Here is a 17,807-nt window from a genome sequence, read left to right on the forward strand (position 1 = left end):
CGTTTGTCTTCAAGCTAATTGGCTTTGTGACTTGGAGCAATCAGTTAATGGTTTTATGTAAAGTGCTGTACAGACCAGTCATCCATTTTATGTTCTCCTCCTGGTCATGAACATTAAGGAAAATTTATAAAGAGATAAAGCTATGTTCACTCTTATATATTCTTTTCTGGATTAGAAAATAAAAATTGATTTGGTCTTATTATGGATACAAGAGAAGGACTTTCTGTTTGTATCTAACTCCATTTACTTGAGTGATAAAAAGAAAACAAACAAATGGCTCCAGGGGCTTAACTAGCAAGGACTGGGCCCCATAGCAAACTTTTGACTTGGGGCCCTCCCCTCCACAGCATAGCACCCCCATTTTTGGGTTCAGTAGAATCTGAAATGTTTAAGGTACACCAACCCGTAAACTATTATTATACCCTGGGGTCTGTATACTGATCTGAAGCCCAGGGGAGATGATAAACATAAAAATCAATGGTACTTACCTCTCCTGGGATCCACTGCAACTCTCTGTTTTCGGTCCTCTTCAATGACGTCATAATGTGCCGCGACCCACGTGCCGTCTATGACATCACTACAGAGGCCAAAGACAGCATGGAGGCGCGCTGGAGAGGTGAGTAGTACTGGTTTTTATGCCTCTTCGCCTCCCCTGGACCTCCAATCATTATGCTCAGGGGTCTGAAGAGACACTCGAGTATAATAAAAGCAGTATTTGTTGGGGTTCGCTGGTATAACATGGTATAAATAAAATATATAGCACAATTATTCAAAGGGAATATGTACTTCATAACCAAATAGCATCTATAGTTCTGTTCTGTAAAATGTCTTTATTGACATAGATAAGTACATCAGATATTACATACTATACTGCTAAATTCACCTGTCATTTTGTGTTTTAGTCTTGCCCTGGTGCTGCCTTCTTACAGCTTTTATTACATTAAAGCTAAACTTGAAGAAACAATAACTCAAGCCAAATGTAAGTACTGGAGTCATTGCTAGCAAAACTTGGACTTTGATTTTAATGTAGCTGACACCTATATCTGAATGATATCATCTGTTTATGACATTGGTGCTTTCATGAAAACACCAAAGATTACAATGATTCTTAAACAGCACTGCTTTCTCTTCAAGTCTAATACAAGGTTATGCTTTTAACATGTCTAACTGTATTGATGACTTTGTCAATAATGGCTTGCAGATTGAGAAGCAAAGAGTTTATATTCTCTATACAAGGAATATGAACATATTCTCCTTATTTCTGTAACCAGAGTTGTTGTATTACTATCAGAATCATTGATTAATCTTTAATTGCTGATATGTCCAGGATCACTTTGCAAATGTATGTTGAAGACTCAAAAGTAAATCCAATAATCTATCATAATAATTAGTGATGTGTATATAGAACAAAGTTTCTGCAAGGCTGACTGTTATTGTATGGGCTCTGTACATCTATGGCCAGGCTCATGTGATGGTCACCTCAAACTGACAGCAAGGAATTAAGGAAATGTTCTACAAAACTTTTTCTTCCACTAGTATCCCCTATAATCTGTCACTGGGTATAACAAGTTATGACAGACTATGAGGCATTAAAGGGGCATTGCCATTTAGCATATTTTTGTGATATTCACATGAAACCCATAAATCTCTCCAGAATAGGAGCCCTACATTTATCAGATATATATCTTGAATTCTTGATGACGGGGCAGTAAGAAATACCCCCACTGACAGAACAAGGCTATGTTAGAGTACAGTATATTCAGGAGGAGCGGTTCTCATAGACCAGTGATGACGCTTGGCTGTACAGACCACCCTTCTAACAAAGTGGAGATATTAGTGGCAAAATTAATGGAACCGATAACTCCAGCACCAGTGTGAATTCATCACACTTTTGGCTTTCTAGCTGTATATATAACTGCACATTGATGAGGACATATAAGGTCCTCTTTAAAGACTATGTGGTATAGAGGAAATAGGGCCTAGTAATAAGCCAAACTGAAGCCAAAGGGGGATGTAGATATTTAATACCCGCTGATATATTGTAATTTGTAAAGTGCCAGATATTTTAGCCATATATAAATTAAGAAAATGATTTATTATTACTTTTACGGCCAATATGATTACATTTACTTAGCAGATCCTTTCAGCAACAAAGTATTACTGGGACATTAATACATTCCTGTTGTGATTTGTGCGTGTCCTTTCTTACCAGACTGTACATACTGAATAAACCGTTGATCTTGTCACAATATCTTTATTCAAGAATTTCATTGAATAAAATATTGTTTGTGACCCCCTTTACCTCTACCCTGTTTTTCCTGTTTTCTTTTCTCTTGCTTTCTCTATTTGATGGATAATCACAGCCAAAAGGGGCAAATTGAAGGGCAAGTACTTCCTTTATGCTTACTTTGCTAGTCTTTACTTTTAGCCTCCTTTTCTTCATCCCTTCATATATGTCTGTGTTTGCGCTTGGTACTATTTCAGGCACTTACAGTAGCATGTAATATCGTAGATACATGGTAGTTGTTCCTCATTATTAAAGGTAGAACCATTAGCTTTTAACGTGGCTGTTATAAGGAGTTACCAGTCAATGTATATTTATGTACAGATCCAATCAGCATGGCGGCAAATATACAGCTCTAGACAGTTAAACAATACTTCTAAAGTTGAGTTCATAAAAATACTGTTGCAGATTACCATGATCCAATGTGACAATTGTCTCCTTGCCCTTTTGTTTGAATTAAGGCCTTATTCACATGATAAAAACTGGGGCAATGTTTAAAACAATGAGAGTGAATCAGTCTATTCCCATATCTGTCTTTTTGAGGGACTGTTTTACTGGTTGGTAAAAAAAAAAAAAAAAAAAAAAAAAAACTGTCCTTTTTTTGTTAATTTTGATGGCCACATGGCCCCTGTTGAGGTCAATGGAACCATTCTTGATGGCTGTCATAACAAATTTGCATCAGAATAATAGTAATTAAAAATGGTTCAGTGGCTTTGGTTAAAAAATAAATAAATGAAATTCATCCGATTTTTATTTTTATTTTTTTATTTTTTTTAAGTGTCTGTTAAAAATGGAAACAATGTAGTTTGGCCTGTTAATTTTTCACAGCCAAGAAAAGGACTCGGTCATGTGAATATAGCCTGCAGTCAATCAAACAGAATATTAGTCCTGACTGACCTAGACTGTAATGTTCTCAATGTATGAGATGCATGCTGCCTATTATGTCATTTGAATAAAAATGAAGTATAGATATCTTTTTACTTTATAGTTCAAAATGGATCAGTTTTAGACTAGAGTTGGCCATGCACATTAGATGTGTCCACCCTTGTCTTAACTTGAATTTGTTTAAAGAATGAACTTCAATTTCTCATGAAACTAATTCAATATAGTATCACCCTGACGATACCCTTGACAGGCTACAATTCCTGGCCCAACCACTGAGTGACCACTTTAACTTATTTAGGATAAAAAATTATTAGAATATAACAGAAAATCGAAAAATTGTGTTCTTTTTAAAGCTTTCTATAGTAAGACAATATTTGTTAACTTGTCCACCCAGGGGGAATGCTAAGGAAGCAAACATATGAAAATTATTCAAACCAGCTGACAATCAAACATGTATACGGGCTTCCAAACTCTCCCGATGAAAATGTTAGTGTTTCTGCCAAGAGTTTTATTTCCCTCTTCTGATTCAGAACACATACAGACTTGGCTAATCCAAGCATGTATATATATATATATATATATATATATATATATATATATATATATATATATATATATATGTGGTGGTCAAGAGAGATATTTGTCTGTCAATCATAGCTTGACATATGTCTGACAGCTACTGAATCTAATGGGTTTGGCCATCTTTAGTTCATTGACGCTTATAAAAAACTATTGTATCACATTTTGTAGCGCAGAATATATTAAATTATGCATTCACATTTTTTCCCTTTTACCTGAATTTGCCTAACCAGGTTTCACATGGTTTGTTCTTTGCGTATCATTTTACCATTGGTGAATTTTATATTTTTTTAGGCATCAGAAGGACGAAATGGAGAAATAATGTGTTCTTTATGTGAAATCCACTTTCCTTTTTCTTTCAGACTCTGAAACTCTGAAACCTGAGTACTTTGAAGATGTTGGTGCCACTTACTTAGCCCCAAGGTTGATTATTTTCCTACTTCATTTTAAATATTAATATATTTTACCTTTTTTAACATTTCACTATCTCAAGTTCTTACTGTAGCCATGTTCATAGATTTCGTAACCTCTATAACCATCTAAAACCTTTATTAACCCATGATAATAAGCTAGAGATAAGAATCTGTAAACCATTGTTAAATAAATAAATAAATCTGCTGTGGAATTAATGTATTTTTAACATTTTAACAGGGAATACTGCACTGACTTACAGATATCCAATAATAATACAGAATTCCTACAAAATTTCAACCAGTACATAGACACCAAAACACCAAGTAGTCCATCATGTAAGTATTATAAATCATTAATTTATTGACTAACTATGCATACTTAGCTTCCAACACGTTTGTTCAAGAGACAAAAGAGATCAAAAAGTCAGATTCTGATATTTAATACCGTGTCTTTATTAACTAATAATGTTTTTTTTCTAGATGAGGTGTTGTTTCTTATATTTGGAGTATAGTGTAAAAGTACAGCCATATTCTAGCCACCGGTAATCCATGAAGCATTTCAGATTCTCATGGACATTTTGCTAGGGTAAAAAGGATCTATCATGGTGATAGACTCAGCTTAGGGCATGCAGACAATCTACACCAGGAGTGCCCAATAAGTTGATCGCGATCTACCGATCGATTGCAATGGACGTATGGGTCGATCGCGGGATGCAGCCAGGGATCTCCGGTGTCTGCTTGTTCACAGTGCAGGCTGAGAGTTGACTCTCAGTCTGCGCTGTGAACAAGCACTCCGGACACTTGCAGGCCGGGCAGCAGCAGATTTCAATTTAAGGCACAAAAACTTTCCAAAACATGCCTCAATTACTAAAGGGAGTCTGTCAGCAGTGAATTTGTTATAAACCTAATCACAGTAACTTGTAAAGATATTTCTACTGTTTCTAAATATGCCTCTGTTATTCAGCTTTGGAGCCCTATATTCATGTAAGTAATCAATTTATTCATTTGCAAATGAGATAAAAAGTATGTTGCCCAAGAATCTACAGCTGAGACCGAAACCCTGATAAGCTAAGGCTTACCTACAAACCAGTTTTCCCCTCATCTTCATGTCTATAAAATGGCATTTTACATAAAATGGGGATCTACTAGGTACTGTGATTAGGCAGACTCCTTTTAAGACCTAGTTGATTACAAACAAATATAAAACGCCACTCTTAATAAATTGAGCTTATTATATAAAGATAAATAATGCATGCTCTACAGCTGACTGGCCGAGAAAAATCATATGGTTGAGTCATTAAAGGGGTTGTCCAATCACAAGGATCCTATCTATACTGCTTGTTAATGTGAATGTAAGACTTTTCCTAAATACATTGCTTCAGCAAAACTGCTTTGTTTGTCCACTATCTTACTTTATTCATTTTTTTTTTTTGACACATCCCTTGACTTATCTGGTCATAAATCAAGTGATGTATCTGCTGCTCTGAGGGGGGAGGGAGGAGGGGCTATGTGCACGGGAGCGAGCCTGGAGGGGGGGGGGGTAGTTTACCCTTTGGGGGGAAGGGGCCGCCAATACAGATCCGGCATCCGCTGTAATAGAGAGCCGGATGCCGGAGCGTGTAGACGGCGGCACAGATGCCTGCAACATCGCTATGCTCCTGCCCTGCATGAAGCCAGCAGCGGCAGGAGCGGTGCTGCTATTTCGGGCCGATGCTATTCCGAGTTAGCGATGTTGCAGGCATCTGTGCCGCCGTCTACACTCCCCGGCATCCGCCTCTCTATTACAGTGGATGCCGGGTCTGTATTCACATATGCAAAGCCAGCGGCGAGATGCCGCTGGCCCTGCGTGCACGCTCATAGATGGTGAGACAAGTCTAGCCTTCACAATGCGAATACAGACTCTGCATCCGCTGTAATAGAGAGAGGTGGATGGCGGGTCTGTATTCGCATTGTGAAGGCTAGACTGGTTTCACTATCTATGAGCGTGCACGCAGGGCCAGCGGCATCTCGCCGCTGGCTTTGCATATGTAACCCTGCCCACCAATGATGCAACAAAGCAGGAAGACAGAAGATTTTACAGCAACAAAGACTGGTGAGTATGCGACGTGGGAATACCCCTTTAAAGTATCAATTTGTTGACCCAATTCAGAGATGTCTGTCATCATTCCCATTTGCTTTGGGCAATGTGGGATTAAATGGGATTAAATAGCACACAGTCGGCTTTCCCTTTATTTGCCCTGGGGCTGGAGATAGCAGTGCCGTTAATTTTGACACCGATTTCTCCCCACTGTCAGAAGGGCATCCTTCACAGCCCCTACAACACCAGTACAAATCCATATACTTGTACGGGGGAGGGGGGCTTTCCTCAGAGGCCAGTATCATTGCTGGGTGATAGGAAATGCCCCCTATGACAATACAAGGCTATGTTACAGTATTGTCAGGGGGGTCATTCCTCACAGCCCTGCTAGACTGCCAGGAACACCCTTCTGACAGTAGGTAGAGATTGGTGCTGAAACTAATGGCACCTATATCTCCAGCCCTTGGGAACATAACTGTAAAGCAAACAGTATGCTGAATTTAATGCAGTGTTGGCTTTCTAGCCATATATAAAACTCCATTTGCATGAGGACATGAAAAATCCTCTTTAAGGGTGGGCTTATAATCATTAGCATACAACATCTTTCTTTAACTGTTCTTAAGCACGCCTTGCTTATATTTAGGTATATCATATTAGATATTTATTTTCAACTGCCACAATATTTTGCATTCAACAAATGCTGATAATGCTGACCACCAGTGGGGATATTTGGCTGTGTTTCAGAGATGAATTCAATGACATTGTAATATAATAAACTTTAACAATGAAGGAGCCTTGGCATTTAAATTTAATTTCTTAAGTAACAAAGATGCTTATTACTTTTTTTTTTGCTGAGCCAAAAAGGTACTTAGTATCTCTTTGAACTCCAAAAGCAAACTAACGCTGTATACTTTTAATGCTCCTTTAATGTGCTATCTGCCTAGTTAATTGTGACATTCTGTTCTAAAGAGCTGATCTGTTACTTTTCCAAATATTTTAGTTACTTATTTAAATCAGTTAGACTGAAAATAATTTATTTAATGACATTAATTGACAAACACTATCATGTAAGAAAACAAATCTCATTATACTACATCTTGAATAATATTTTCGTCTCAGGACAATGGCCATGATAAGGTAGCTCCACAGGCATAATACAACTAAAGCATTGCAAGTCCAGTACATCACAGAATAAAATCCAAATACTCAGTCATATTACGATCTATGTTTCTTTATTAGTCTGAATTAAGAAATTGTTCATGATAGTGATTAGAACTATTGAACTCTTTGACAAAGGCTCAAGTAACATGGTTCCAAATTTCCTCCAAACAAAATGTACAGTATGCTATCTTTCTTTGTGTAGAATTTATGCATCTAGAGTGACTTCTGTCCTTCCTAATATTACTAGTCAGGAAGTTGCATAGGTTATGATAGTGAACTTTATCTAAAATATTAGCTATAGTACTGGGAAATTATGTAAACTGTTTATCTTGAAGTTATGACATTTTCCTGTTCAGGCAAGGAGGACAAAACATATCTATGCAAAGAACAGTTGATAGTTCTTGTTTGGACAGTTAGCAATTTGCTGGTTACTGCCTACCCCGAAAATAAATGTGTTCATTACTTCCTTTGTTACTATAAATCTGATGCATTTGTTTTATATTACATATATTACTTCCCTTACAAATTTTGCTTGGGCAGGTAGAAAAGTGATCCACTATACTCCAGACCTTGAAAATCATTAGTCATCCTGAGCAATGAATTTTCTTTCTATATAACAATTATACATGAGATACTTATAGGGTTATTGATTTACTATTAAATTGGCCCTAGTTGTGCAAATGAGAGCATTGGCAATCTCTACATGCCTGAGGTATATGTTGGTATTATGTAAGGGACAGGACATAAATAGATGGAAATAAATAAACAAGATAAAGAATAACAATGGAGGCTCTTATTTTAGTTCACTAGCTGATCACTAATCCCTAAGGTTGTGTTCACATCTGCATTGTAAGTTCTGTGAGGAGCTTTTTACAGATTCCATCAAAAATCACTGCATGCAGGTCTTCTTCATCTGGCAAAATAGTGGACATTATAATCAGTGTAGGGTCTATCAGGAACAATTGAAGGTTTTTTGTTTTTTTTTGTTTAAAGCTCTGTTAGAACTATTAATGGGTTAAAAGTATACTCATAGAGATGAGCGAACAGTGTTCTATCGAACTCATGTTCGATCGGATATTAGGCTGTTCGGCATGTTCGAATCGAATCGAACACCGCGTGGTAAAGTGCGCCATTACTCGATTCCCCTCCCACCTTCCCTGGCGCCTTTTTTGCTCCAATAACAGCGCAGGGTAGGTGGGACAGGAACTACGACACCGGTGACGTTGAAAAAAGTAGGCAAAACCCATTGGCTGCCGAAAACATGTGACCTCTAATTTAAAAGAACAGCGCCGCCCAGGTTCGCGTCATTCTGAGCTTGCAATTCACCGAGGACGGAGGTTTCCGTCCAGCTAGCTAGGGCTTAGATTCTGGGTAGGCAGGGACAGGCTAGGATAGGAAGGAGAAGACAACCAACAGCTCTTGTAAGAGCTAAATTCCAGGGAGAAGCTTGTCAGTGTAACGTGGCACTGACGGGCTCAATCGCCGCAACCCAGCTTTCCCAGGATCCTGAATGGAATACACTGTCAGTGTATTCCCGTATACCCGATATATACCCCGATACCCGTTCCAACGGTGTGCCCCCCCACCTTCACCCCAGAAATACCCTGCAAGTCCCCTAGCAATAGAATTGGGGCTATATACACCCACAATTTTTACTACTGGTATACAGTGCCATTGTCTGACTGGGAATTCAAAGAATATATTGGGAATACAAATACCCTCATTTCTTGCTACTGCCATATAGTGCCAGTGTCTGACTGGGAATTCAAAGAATATATTGGGGTTACGTGCACCCACAATTTTTACTACTGGTATACAGTGCCATTGTCTGACTGGGAATTCAAAGAATATATTGGGAATACAAATACCCTCATTTCTTGCTACTGCTATATAGTGCCAGTTTCTGACTGGTAATTCAAAGAATATATTGGGGTTACGTGCACCCACAATTTTTACTACTGGTATACAGTGCCATTGTCTGACTGGGAATTCAAAGAATATATTGGGAATACAAATACCCTCATTTCTTGCTACTGCCATATAGTGCCAGTGTCTGACTGGGAATTCAAAGAATATATTGGGGTTACGTGCACCCACAATTTTTACTACTGGTATACAGTGCCATTGTCTGACTGGGAATTCAAAGAATATATTGGGAATACAAATACCCTCATTTCTTGCTACTGCCATATAGTGCCAGTGTCTGACTGGTAATTCAAAGAATATATTGGGGTTACGTGCACCCACAATTTTTACTACTGGTATACAGTGCCATTGTTTGACTGGGAATTCAAAGAGTATATTGGGAATACAAATACCCTCATTTCTTGCTACTGCCATATAGTGCCAGTTTCTGACTGGGAATTCAAAGAATATATTGGGGTTACGTGCACCCACAATTTTTACTACTGGTATACAGTGCCATTGTCTGACTGGGAATTCAAAGAATATATTGGGGTTATAAATACCCTCATTTCTTGCTACTGCCATATAGTGCCAGTTTCTGACTGGTAATTCAAAGAATATATTGGGGTTACGTGCACCCACAATTTTTACTACTGGTATACAGTGCCATTGTCTGACTGGGAATTCAAAGAGTATATTGGGAATACAAATACCCTCATTTCTTGCTACTGCCATATAGTGCCAGTTTCTGACTGGTAATTCAAAGAATATATTGGGGTTACGTGCACCCACAATTTTTACTACTGGTATACAGTGCCATTGTCTGACTGGGAATTCAAAGAATATATTGGGAATACAAATACCCTCATTTCTTGCTACTGCCATATAGTGCCAGTGTCTGACTGGGAATTCAAAGAATATATTGGGGTTACGTGCACCCACAATTTTTACTACTGGTATACAGTGCCATTGTCTGACTGGGAATTCAAAGAATATATTGGGGTTATAAATACCCTCATTTCTTGCTACTGCCATATAGTGCCAGTTTCTGACTGGTAATTCAAAGAATATATTGGGGTTACGTGCACCCACAATTTTTACTACTGGTATACAGTGCCATTGTCTGACTGGGAATTCAAAGAGTATATTGGGAATACAAATACCCTCATTTCTTGCTACTGCCATATAGTGCCAGTTTCTGACTGGTAATTCAAAGAATATATTGGGGTTACGTGCACCCACAATTTTTACTACTGGTATACAGTGCCATTGTCTGACTGGGAATTCAAAGAATATATTGGGGTTATAAATACCCTCATTTCTTGCTACTGCCATATAGTGCCAGTTTCTGACTGGTAATTCAAAGAATATATTGGGGTTACGTGCACCCACAATTTTTACTACTGGTATACAGTGCCATTGTCTGACTGGGAATTCAAAGAGTATATTGGGAATACAAATACCCTCATTTCTTGCTACTGCCATATAGTGCCAGTTTCTGACTGGTAATTCAAAGAATATATTGGGGTTACGTGCACCCACAATTTTTACTACTGGTATACAGTGCCATTGTCTGACTGGGAATTCAAAGAATATATTGGGGTTATAAATACCCTCATTTCTTGCTACTGCCATATAGTGCCAGTTTCTGACTGGTAATTCAAAGAATATATTGGGGTTACGTGCACCCACAATTTTTACTACTGGTATACAGTGCCATTGTCTGACTGGGAATTCAAAGAGTATATTGGGAATACAAATACCCTCATTTCTTGCTACTGCCATATAGTGCCAGTTTCTGACTGGTAATTCAAAGAATATATTGGGGTTACGTGCACCCACAATTTTTACTACTGGTATACAGTGCCATTGTCTGACTGGGAATTCAAAGAATATATTGGGAATACAAATACCCTCATTTCTTGCTACTGCCATATAGTGCCAGTGTCTGACTGGGAATTCAAAGAATATATTGGGGTTACGTGCACCCACAATTTTTACTACTGGTATACAGTGCCATTGTCTGACTGGGAATTCAAAGAATATATTGGGGTTATAAATACCCTCATTTCTTGCTACTGCCATATAGTGCCAGTTTCTGACTGGTAATTCAAAGAATATATTGGGGTTACGTGCACCCACAATTTTTACTACTGGTATACAGTGCCATTGTCTGACTGGGAATTCAAAGAGTATATTGGGAATACAAATACCCTCATTTCTTGCTACTGCCATATAGTGCCAGTTTCTGACTGGGAATTCAAAGAATATATTGGGGTTACGTGCACCCACAATTTTTACTACTGGTATACAGTGCCATTGTCTGACTGGGAATTCAAAGAATATATTGGGGTTATAAATACCCTCATTTCTTGCTACTGCCATATAGTGCCAGTTTCTGACTGGTAATTCAAAGAATATATTGGGGTTACGTGCACCCACAATTTTTACTACTGGTATACAGTGCCATTGTCTGACTGGGAATTCAAAGAGTATATTGGGAATACAAATACCCTCATTTCTTGCTACTGCCATATAGTGCCAGTTTCTGACTGGTAATTCAAAGAATATATTGGGGTTACGTGCACCCACAATTTTTACTACTGGTATACAGTGCCATTGTCTGACTGGGAATTCAAAGAATATATTGGGGTTATAAATACCCTCATTTCTTGCTACTGCCATATAGTGCCAGTTTCTGACTGGTAATTCAAAGAATATATTGGGGTTACGTGCACCCACAATTTTTACTACTGGTATACAGTGCCATTGTCTGACTGGGAATTCAAAGAGTATATTGGGAATACAAATACCCTCATTTCTTGCTACTGCCATATAGTGCCAGTTTCTGACTGGTAATTCAAAGAATATATTGGGGTTACGTGCACCCACAATTTTTACTACTGGTATACAGTGCCATTGTCTGACTGGGAATTCAAAGAATATATTGGGGTTATAAATACCCTCATTTCTTGCTACTGCCATATAGTGCCAGTTTCTGACTGGTAATTCAAAGAATATATTGGGGTTACGTGCACCCACAATTTTTACTACTGGTATACAGTGCCATTGTCTGACTGGGAATTCAAAGAGTATATTGGGAATACAAATACCCTCATTTCTTGCTACTGCCATATAGTGCCAGTTTCTGACTGGTAATTCAAAGAATATATTGGGGTTACGTGCACCCACAATTTTTACTACTGGTATACAGTGCCATTGTCTGACTGGGAATTCAAAGAATATATTGGGGTTATAAATACCCTCATTTCTTGCTACTGCCATATAGTGCCAGTTTCTGACTGGTAATTCAAAGAATATATTGGGGTTACGTGCACCCACAATTTTTACTACTGGTATACAGTGCCATTGTCTGACTGGGAATTCAAAGAGTATATTGGGAATACAAATACCCTCATTTCTTGCTACTGCCATATAGTGCCAGTTTCTGACTGGTAATTCAAAGAATATATTGGGGTTACGTGCACCCACAATTTTTACTACTGGTATACAGTGCCATTGTCTGACTGGGAATTCAAAGAATATATTGGGGTTATAAATACCCTCATTTCTTGCTACTGCCATATAGTGCCAGTTTCTGACTGGTAATTCAAAGAATATATTGGGGTTACGTGCACCCACAATTTTTACTACTGGTATACAGTGCCATTGTCTGACTGGGAATTCAAAGAGTATATTGGGAATACAAATACCCTCATTTCTTGCTACTGCCATATAGTGCCAGTTTCTGACTGGTAATTTAAAGAATATATTGGGGTTACGTGCACCCACAATTTTTACTACTGGTATACAGTGCCATTGTCTGACTGGGAATTCAAAGAATATATTGGGAATACAAATACCCTCATTTCTTGCTACTGCCATATAGTGCCAGTGTCTGACTGGGAATTCAAAGAATATATTGGGGTTACGTGCACCCACAATTTTTACTACTGGTATACAGTGCCATTGTCTGACTGGGAATTCAAAGAATATATTGGGGTTATAAATACCCTCATTTCTTGCTACTGCCATATAGTGCCAGTTTCTGACTGGTAATTCAAAGAATATATTGGGGTTACGTGCACCCACAATTTTTACTACTGGTATACAGTGCCATTGTCTGACTGGGAATTCAAAGAGTATATTGGGAATACAAATACCCTCATTTCTTGCTACTGCCATATAGTGCCAGTTTCTGACTGGTAATTCAAAGAATATATTGGGGTTACGTGCACCCACAATTTTTACTACTGGTATACAGTGCCATTGTCTGACTGGGAATTCAAAGAATATATTGGGGTTATAAATACCCTCATTTCTTGCTACTGCCATATAGTGCCAGTTTCTGACTGGTAATTCAAAGAATATATTGGGGTTACGTGCACCCACAATTTTTACTACTGGTATACAGTGCCATTGTCTGACTGGGAATTCAAAGAGTATATTGGGAATACAAATACCCTCATTTCTTGCTACTGCCATATAGTGCCAGTTTCTGACTGGTAATTCAAAGAATATATTGGGGTTACGTGCACCCACAATTTTTACTACTGGTATACAGTGCCATTGTCTGACTGGGAATTCAAAGAATATATTGGGGTTATAAATACCCTCATTTCTTGCTACTGCCATATAGTGCCAGTTTCTGACTGGTAATTCAAAGAATATATTGGGGTTACGTGCACCCACAATTTTTACTACTGGTATACAGTGCCATTGTCTGACTGGGAATTCAAAGAGTATATTGGGAATACAAATACCCTCATTTCTTGCTACTGCCATATAGTGCCAGTTTCTGACTGGTAATTCAAAGAATATATTGGGGTTACGTGCACCCACAATTTTTACTACTGGTATACAGTGCCATTGTCTGACTGGGAATTCAAAGAATATATTGGGAATACAAATACCCTCATTTCTTGCTACTGCCATATAGTGCCAGTGTCTGACTGGGAATTCAAAGAATATATTGGGGTTACGTGCACCCACAATTTTTACTACTGGTATACAGTGCCATTGTCTGACTGGGAATTCAAAGAATATATTGGGGTTATAAATACCCTCATTTCTTGCTACTGCCATATAGTGCCAGTTTCTGACTGGTAATTCAAAGAATATATTGGGGTTACGTGCACCCACAATTTTTACTACTGGTATACAGTGCCATTGTCTGACTGGGAATTCAAAGAGTATATTGGGAATACAAATACCCTCATTTCTTGCTACTGCCATATAGTGCCAGTTTCTGACTGGTAATTCAAAGAATATATTGGGGTTACGTGCACCCACAATTTTTACTACCGGTATACAGTGCCATTGTCTGACTGGGAATTCAAAGAATATATTGGGGTTATAAATACCCTCATTTCTTGCTACTGCCATATAGTGCCAGTTTCTGACTGGTAATTCAAAGAATATATTGGGGTTACGTGCACCCACAATTTTTACTACTGGTATACAGTGCCATTGTCTGACTGGGAATTCAAAGAGTATATTGGGAATACAAATACCCTCATTTCTTGCTACTGCCATATAGTGCCAGTTTCTGACTGGTAATTCAAAGAATATATTGGGGTTACGTGCACCCACAATTTTTACTACTGGTATACAGTGCCATTGTCTGACTGGGAATTCAAAGAATATATTGGGGTTATAAATACCCTCATTTCTTGCTACTGCCATATAGTGCCAGTTTCTGACTGGTAATTCAAAGAATATATTGGGGTTACGTGCACCCACAATTTTTACTACTGGTATACAGTGCCATTGTCTGACTGGGAATTCAAAGAGTATATTGGGAATACAAATACCCTCATTTCTTGCTACTGCCATATAGTGCCAGTTTCTGACTGGTAATTCAAAGAATATATTGGGGTTACGTGCACCCACAATTTTTACTACTGGTATACAGTGCCATTGTCTGACTGGGAATTCAAAGAATATATTGGGGTTATAAATACCCTCATTTCTTGCTACTGCCATATAGTGCCAGTTTCTGACTGGTAATTCAAAGAATATATTGGGGTTACGTGCACCCACAATTTTTACTACTGGTATACAGTGCCATTGTCTGACTGGGAATTCAAAGAGTATATTGGGAATACAAATACCCTCATTTCTTGCTACTGCCATATAGTGCCAGTTTCTGACTGGGAATTCAAAGAATATATTGGGGTTACGTGCACCCACAATTTTTACTACTGGTATACAGTGCCATTGTCTGACTGGGAATTCAAAGAATATATTGGGGTTATAAATACCCTCATTTCTTGCTACTGCCATATAGTGCCAGTTTCTGACTGGTAATTCAAAGAATATATTGGGGTTACGTGCACCCACAATTTTTACTACTGGTATACAGTGCCATTGTCTGACTGGGAATTCAAAGAGTATATTGGGAATACAAATACCCTCATTTCTTGCTACTGCCATATAGTGCCAGTTTCTGACTGGTAATTCAAAGAATATATTGGGGTTACGTGCACCCACAATTTTTACTACTGGTATACAGTGCCATTGTCTGACTGGGAATTCAAAGAATATATTGGGGTTATAAATACCCTCATTTCTTGCTACTGCCATATAGTGCCAGTGTCTGACTGGGAATTCAAAGAATATATTGGGGTTACGTGCACCCACAATTTTTACTACTGGTATACAGTGCCAATTTCTAACTAGGAATTCAAAATGCGCAAGGCTCCCGGAAAGGGACGTGGACGAGGCCGTGGGCGAGGTCGGGGGAATGGTTCTGGGGAGCAAGGTAGCAGTGAAGCCACAGGGCGTCCCGTGCCTACTCCTGTGGGGCAGCAAGCATTGCGCCACTCCACAGTGCCAGGGTTGCTTGCCACATTAACTAAACTGCAGGGTACAAACCTTAGTAGGCCCGAGAACCAGGAACAGGTCTTGCAATGGCTGTCAGAGAACGCTTACAGCACATTGTCCAGCAGCCAGTCAGACTCTGCCTCCTCTCCTCCTATTACCCAACAGTCTTGTCTTCCTTCCTCCCAAAATTCCGAAGCTTTACAGAACAATAACCCAAACTGTCCCTGCTCCCCAGAGCTGTTCTCCGCTCCTTTCATTGTCCCTCAACCTGCCTCTCCACGTCACGATTCCACGAACCTAACAGAGGAGCATCTGTGTCCAGATGCTCAAACACTAGAGTCTCCTCCATCTCCGTTCGATTTGGTGGTGGATGACCAGCAACCCACCCTCATCGACGATGATGTGACGCAGTTGCCGTCAGGGCATCCAGTTGACCGGCGCATTGTGCGGGAGGAGGAGATGAGACAGGAGTTGGAAGAGGAAGTGGTGGATGATGAGGACACTGACCCGACCTGGACAGGGGGGATGTCAAGCGGGGAAAGTAGTGTGGATGTTGAGGCAGGTGCAGCACCAAAAAGGGTAGCTAGAGGCAGAGGCAGAGGTCAGCAGCTTAGGCGAAGCCAGGCCACACCCGGAATCTCCCAAGATGTTCCAGTTCGTACCCAGCCCCGAAAAACTCCCACCTCGAGGGCACGTTTCTCGAAGGTGTGGAGTTTTTTCAAGGAATGCGCCGAGGACAGATATAGTGTTGTCTGCACAATTTGCCTCTCGAAATTGATTAGGGGCTCTGAGAAGAGCAACCTGTCCACCACTTCAATGCGCCGTCATTTGGAATCCAAGCACTGGAATCAGTGGCAGGCAGCAACGGCAGGACAAAGGCCGCCTGCCGTTCACGCCACTGCCACTGCCTCTGCCACTGCCTCTGCCTCTGCCACTGCCACTGCTGACTGTGCTGGCGATGCACTCCAGAGGACGAGCCAGGACACCACTTCATCTGCCTCCGCCACTTTGTTGACTTCTACCTCATCCTCCCCTGGTCCTGTCTTATCTCCTTCTCCTGCACCATCAAAGGCACCATCAGGCGTTTCTTTACAACAACCCACCATCTCTCAGACATTGGAGCGGCGGCAGAAATACACTGCTAACCACCCACACGCGCAAGCCTTGAACGCCAACATCGCTAAACTGCTGGCCCAGGAGATGTTGGCGTTCCGGCTTGTTGAAACTCCCGCCTTCCTGGACCTGATGGCAACTGCGGCACCTCGCTATGCCGTCCCTAGCCGTCACTACTTCTCCCGGTGTGCCGTCCCCGCCTTGCACCAGCACGTGTCACTCAACATCAGGCGGGCCCTTAGTTCCGCGCTTTGCACAAAGGTCCACTTGACCACCGACGCGTGGACAAGTGCATGCGGACAGGGACGCTACATTTCACTGACGGCACACTGGGTGAATGTAGTTGAGGCTGGGACTGCTTCCCAAACTGGCCCGGTGTACCTCGTCTCCCCGCCTAACATTCCTGGCAGGGACACGAGAAGAACACCCCCCTCCTCCTCCTCCTCTACCGCCTCCTCCTCCGCCACCGCCTCCTCCTCCGCCACCGCCTCCTCCTCCGCTGTTAGATTGACCCCAGCTACGAGTTGGAAACGTTGCAGCACTGGCGTTGGTAGAGGTCAGCAGG

The 17,807-nt window shown here is 40.2% G+C and overlaps 1 protein-coding gene across 7 annotated transcripts in view; it reads left to right on the top strand.

Moving 5' to 3' along the window:
- CACNA2D1 (calcium voltage-gated channel auxiliary subunit alpha2delta 1) overlaps positions 1-17,807 on the top strand; it is a 561,607-nt gene that overhangs the window by 500,604 nt on the left and 43,196 nt on the right. For 5 of the 7 annotated variants that reach the window (XM_075274041.1, XM_075274040.1, XM_075274042.1 and 2 more), the window contains 4 exons: positions 903-979; positions 2,364-2,384; positions 4,111-4,171; positions 4,400-4,497. In XM_075274041.1, coding sequence (XP_075130142.1) covers positions 903-979; positions 2,364-2,384; positions 4,111-4,171; positions 4,400-4,497 — 257 coding nt within the window. The remainder of the gene's footprint in view (positions 1-902; positions 980-2,363; positions 2,385-4,110; positions 4,172-4,399; positions 4,498-17,807) is intronic. The other 2 variants (XM_075274043.1, XM_075274047.1) reach the window with 1 other exon arrangement.

The sequence above is a fragment of the Leptodactylus fuscus genome, chromosome 5 (assembly GCF_031893055.1).
Source record: "Leptodactylus fuscus isolate aLepFus1 chromosome 5, aLepFus1.hap2, whole genome shotgun sequence".
NCBI classification, from domain to species: domain Eukaryota; kingdom Metazoa; phylum Chordata; class Amphibia; order Anura; family Leptodactylidae; genus Leptodactylus; species Leptodactylus fuscus.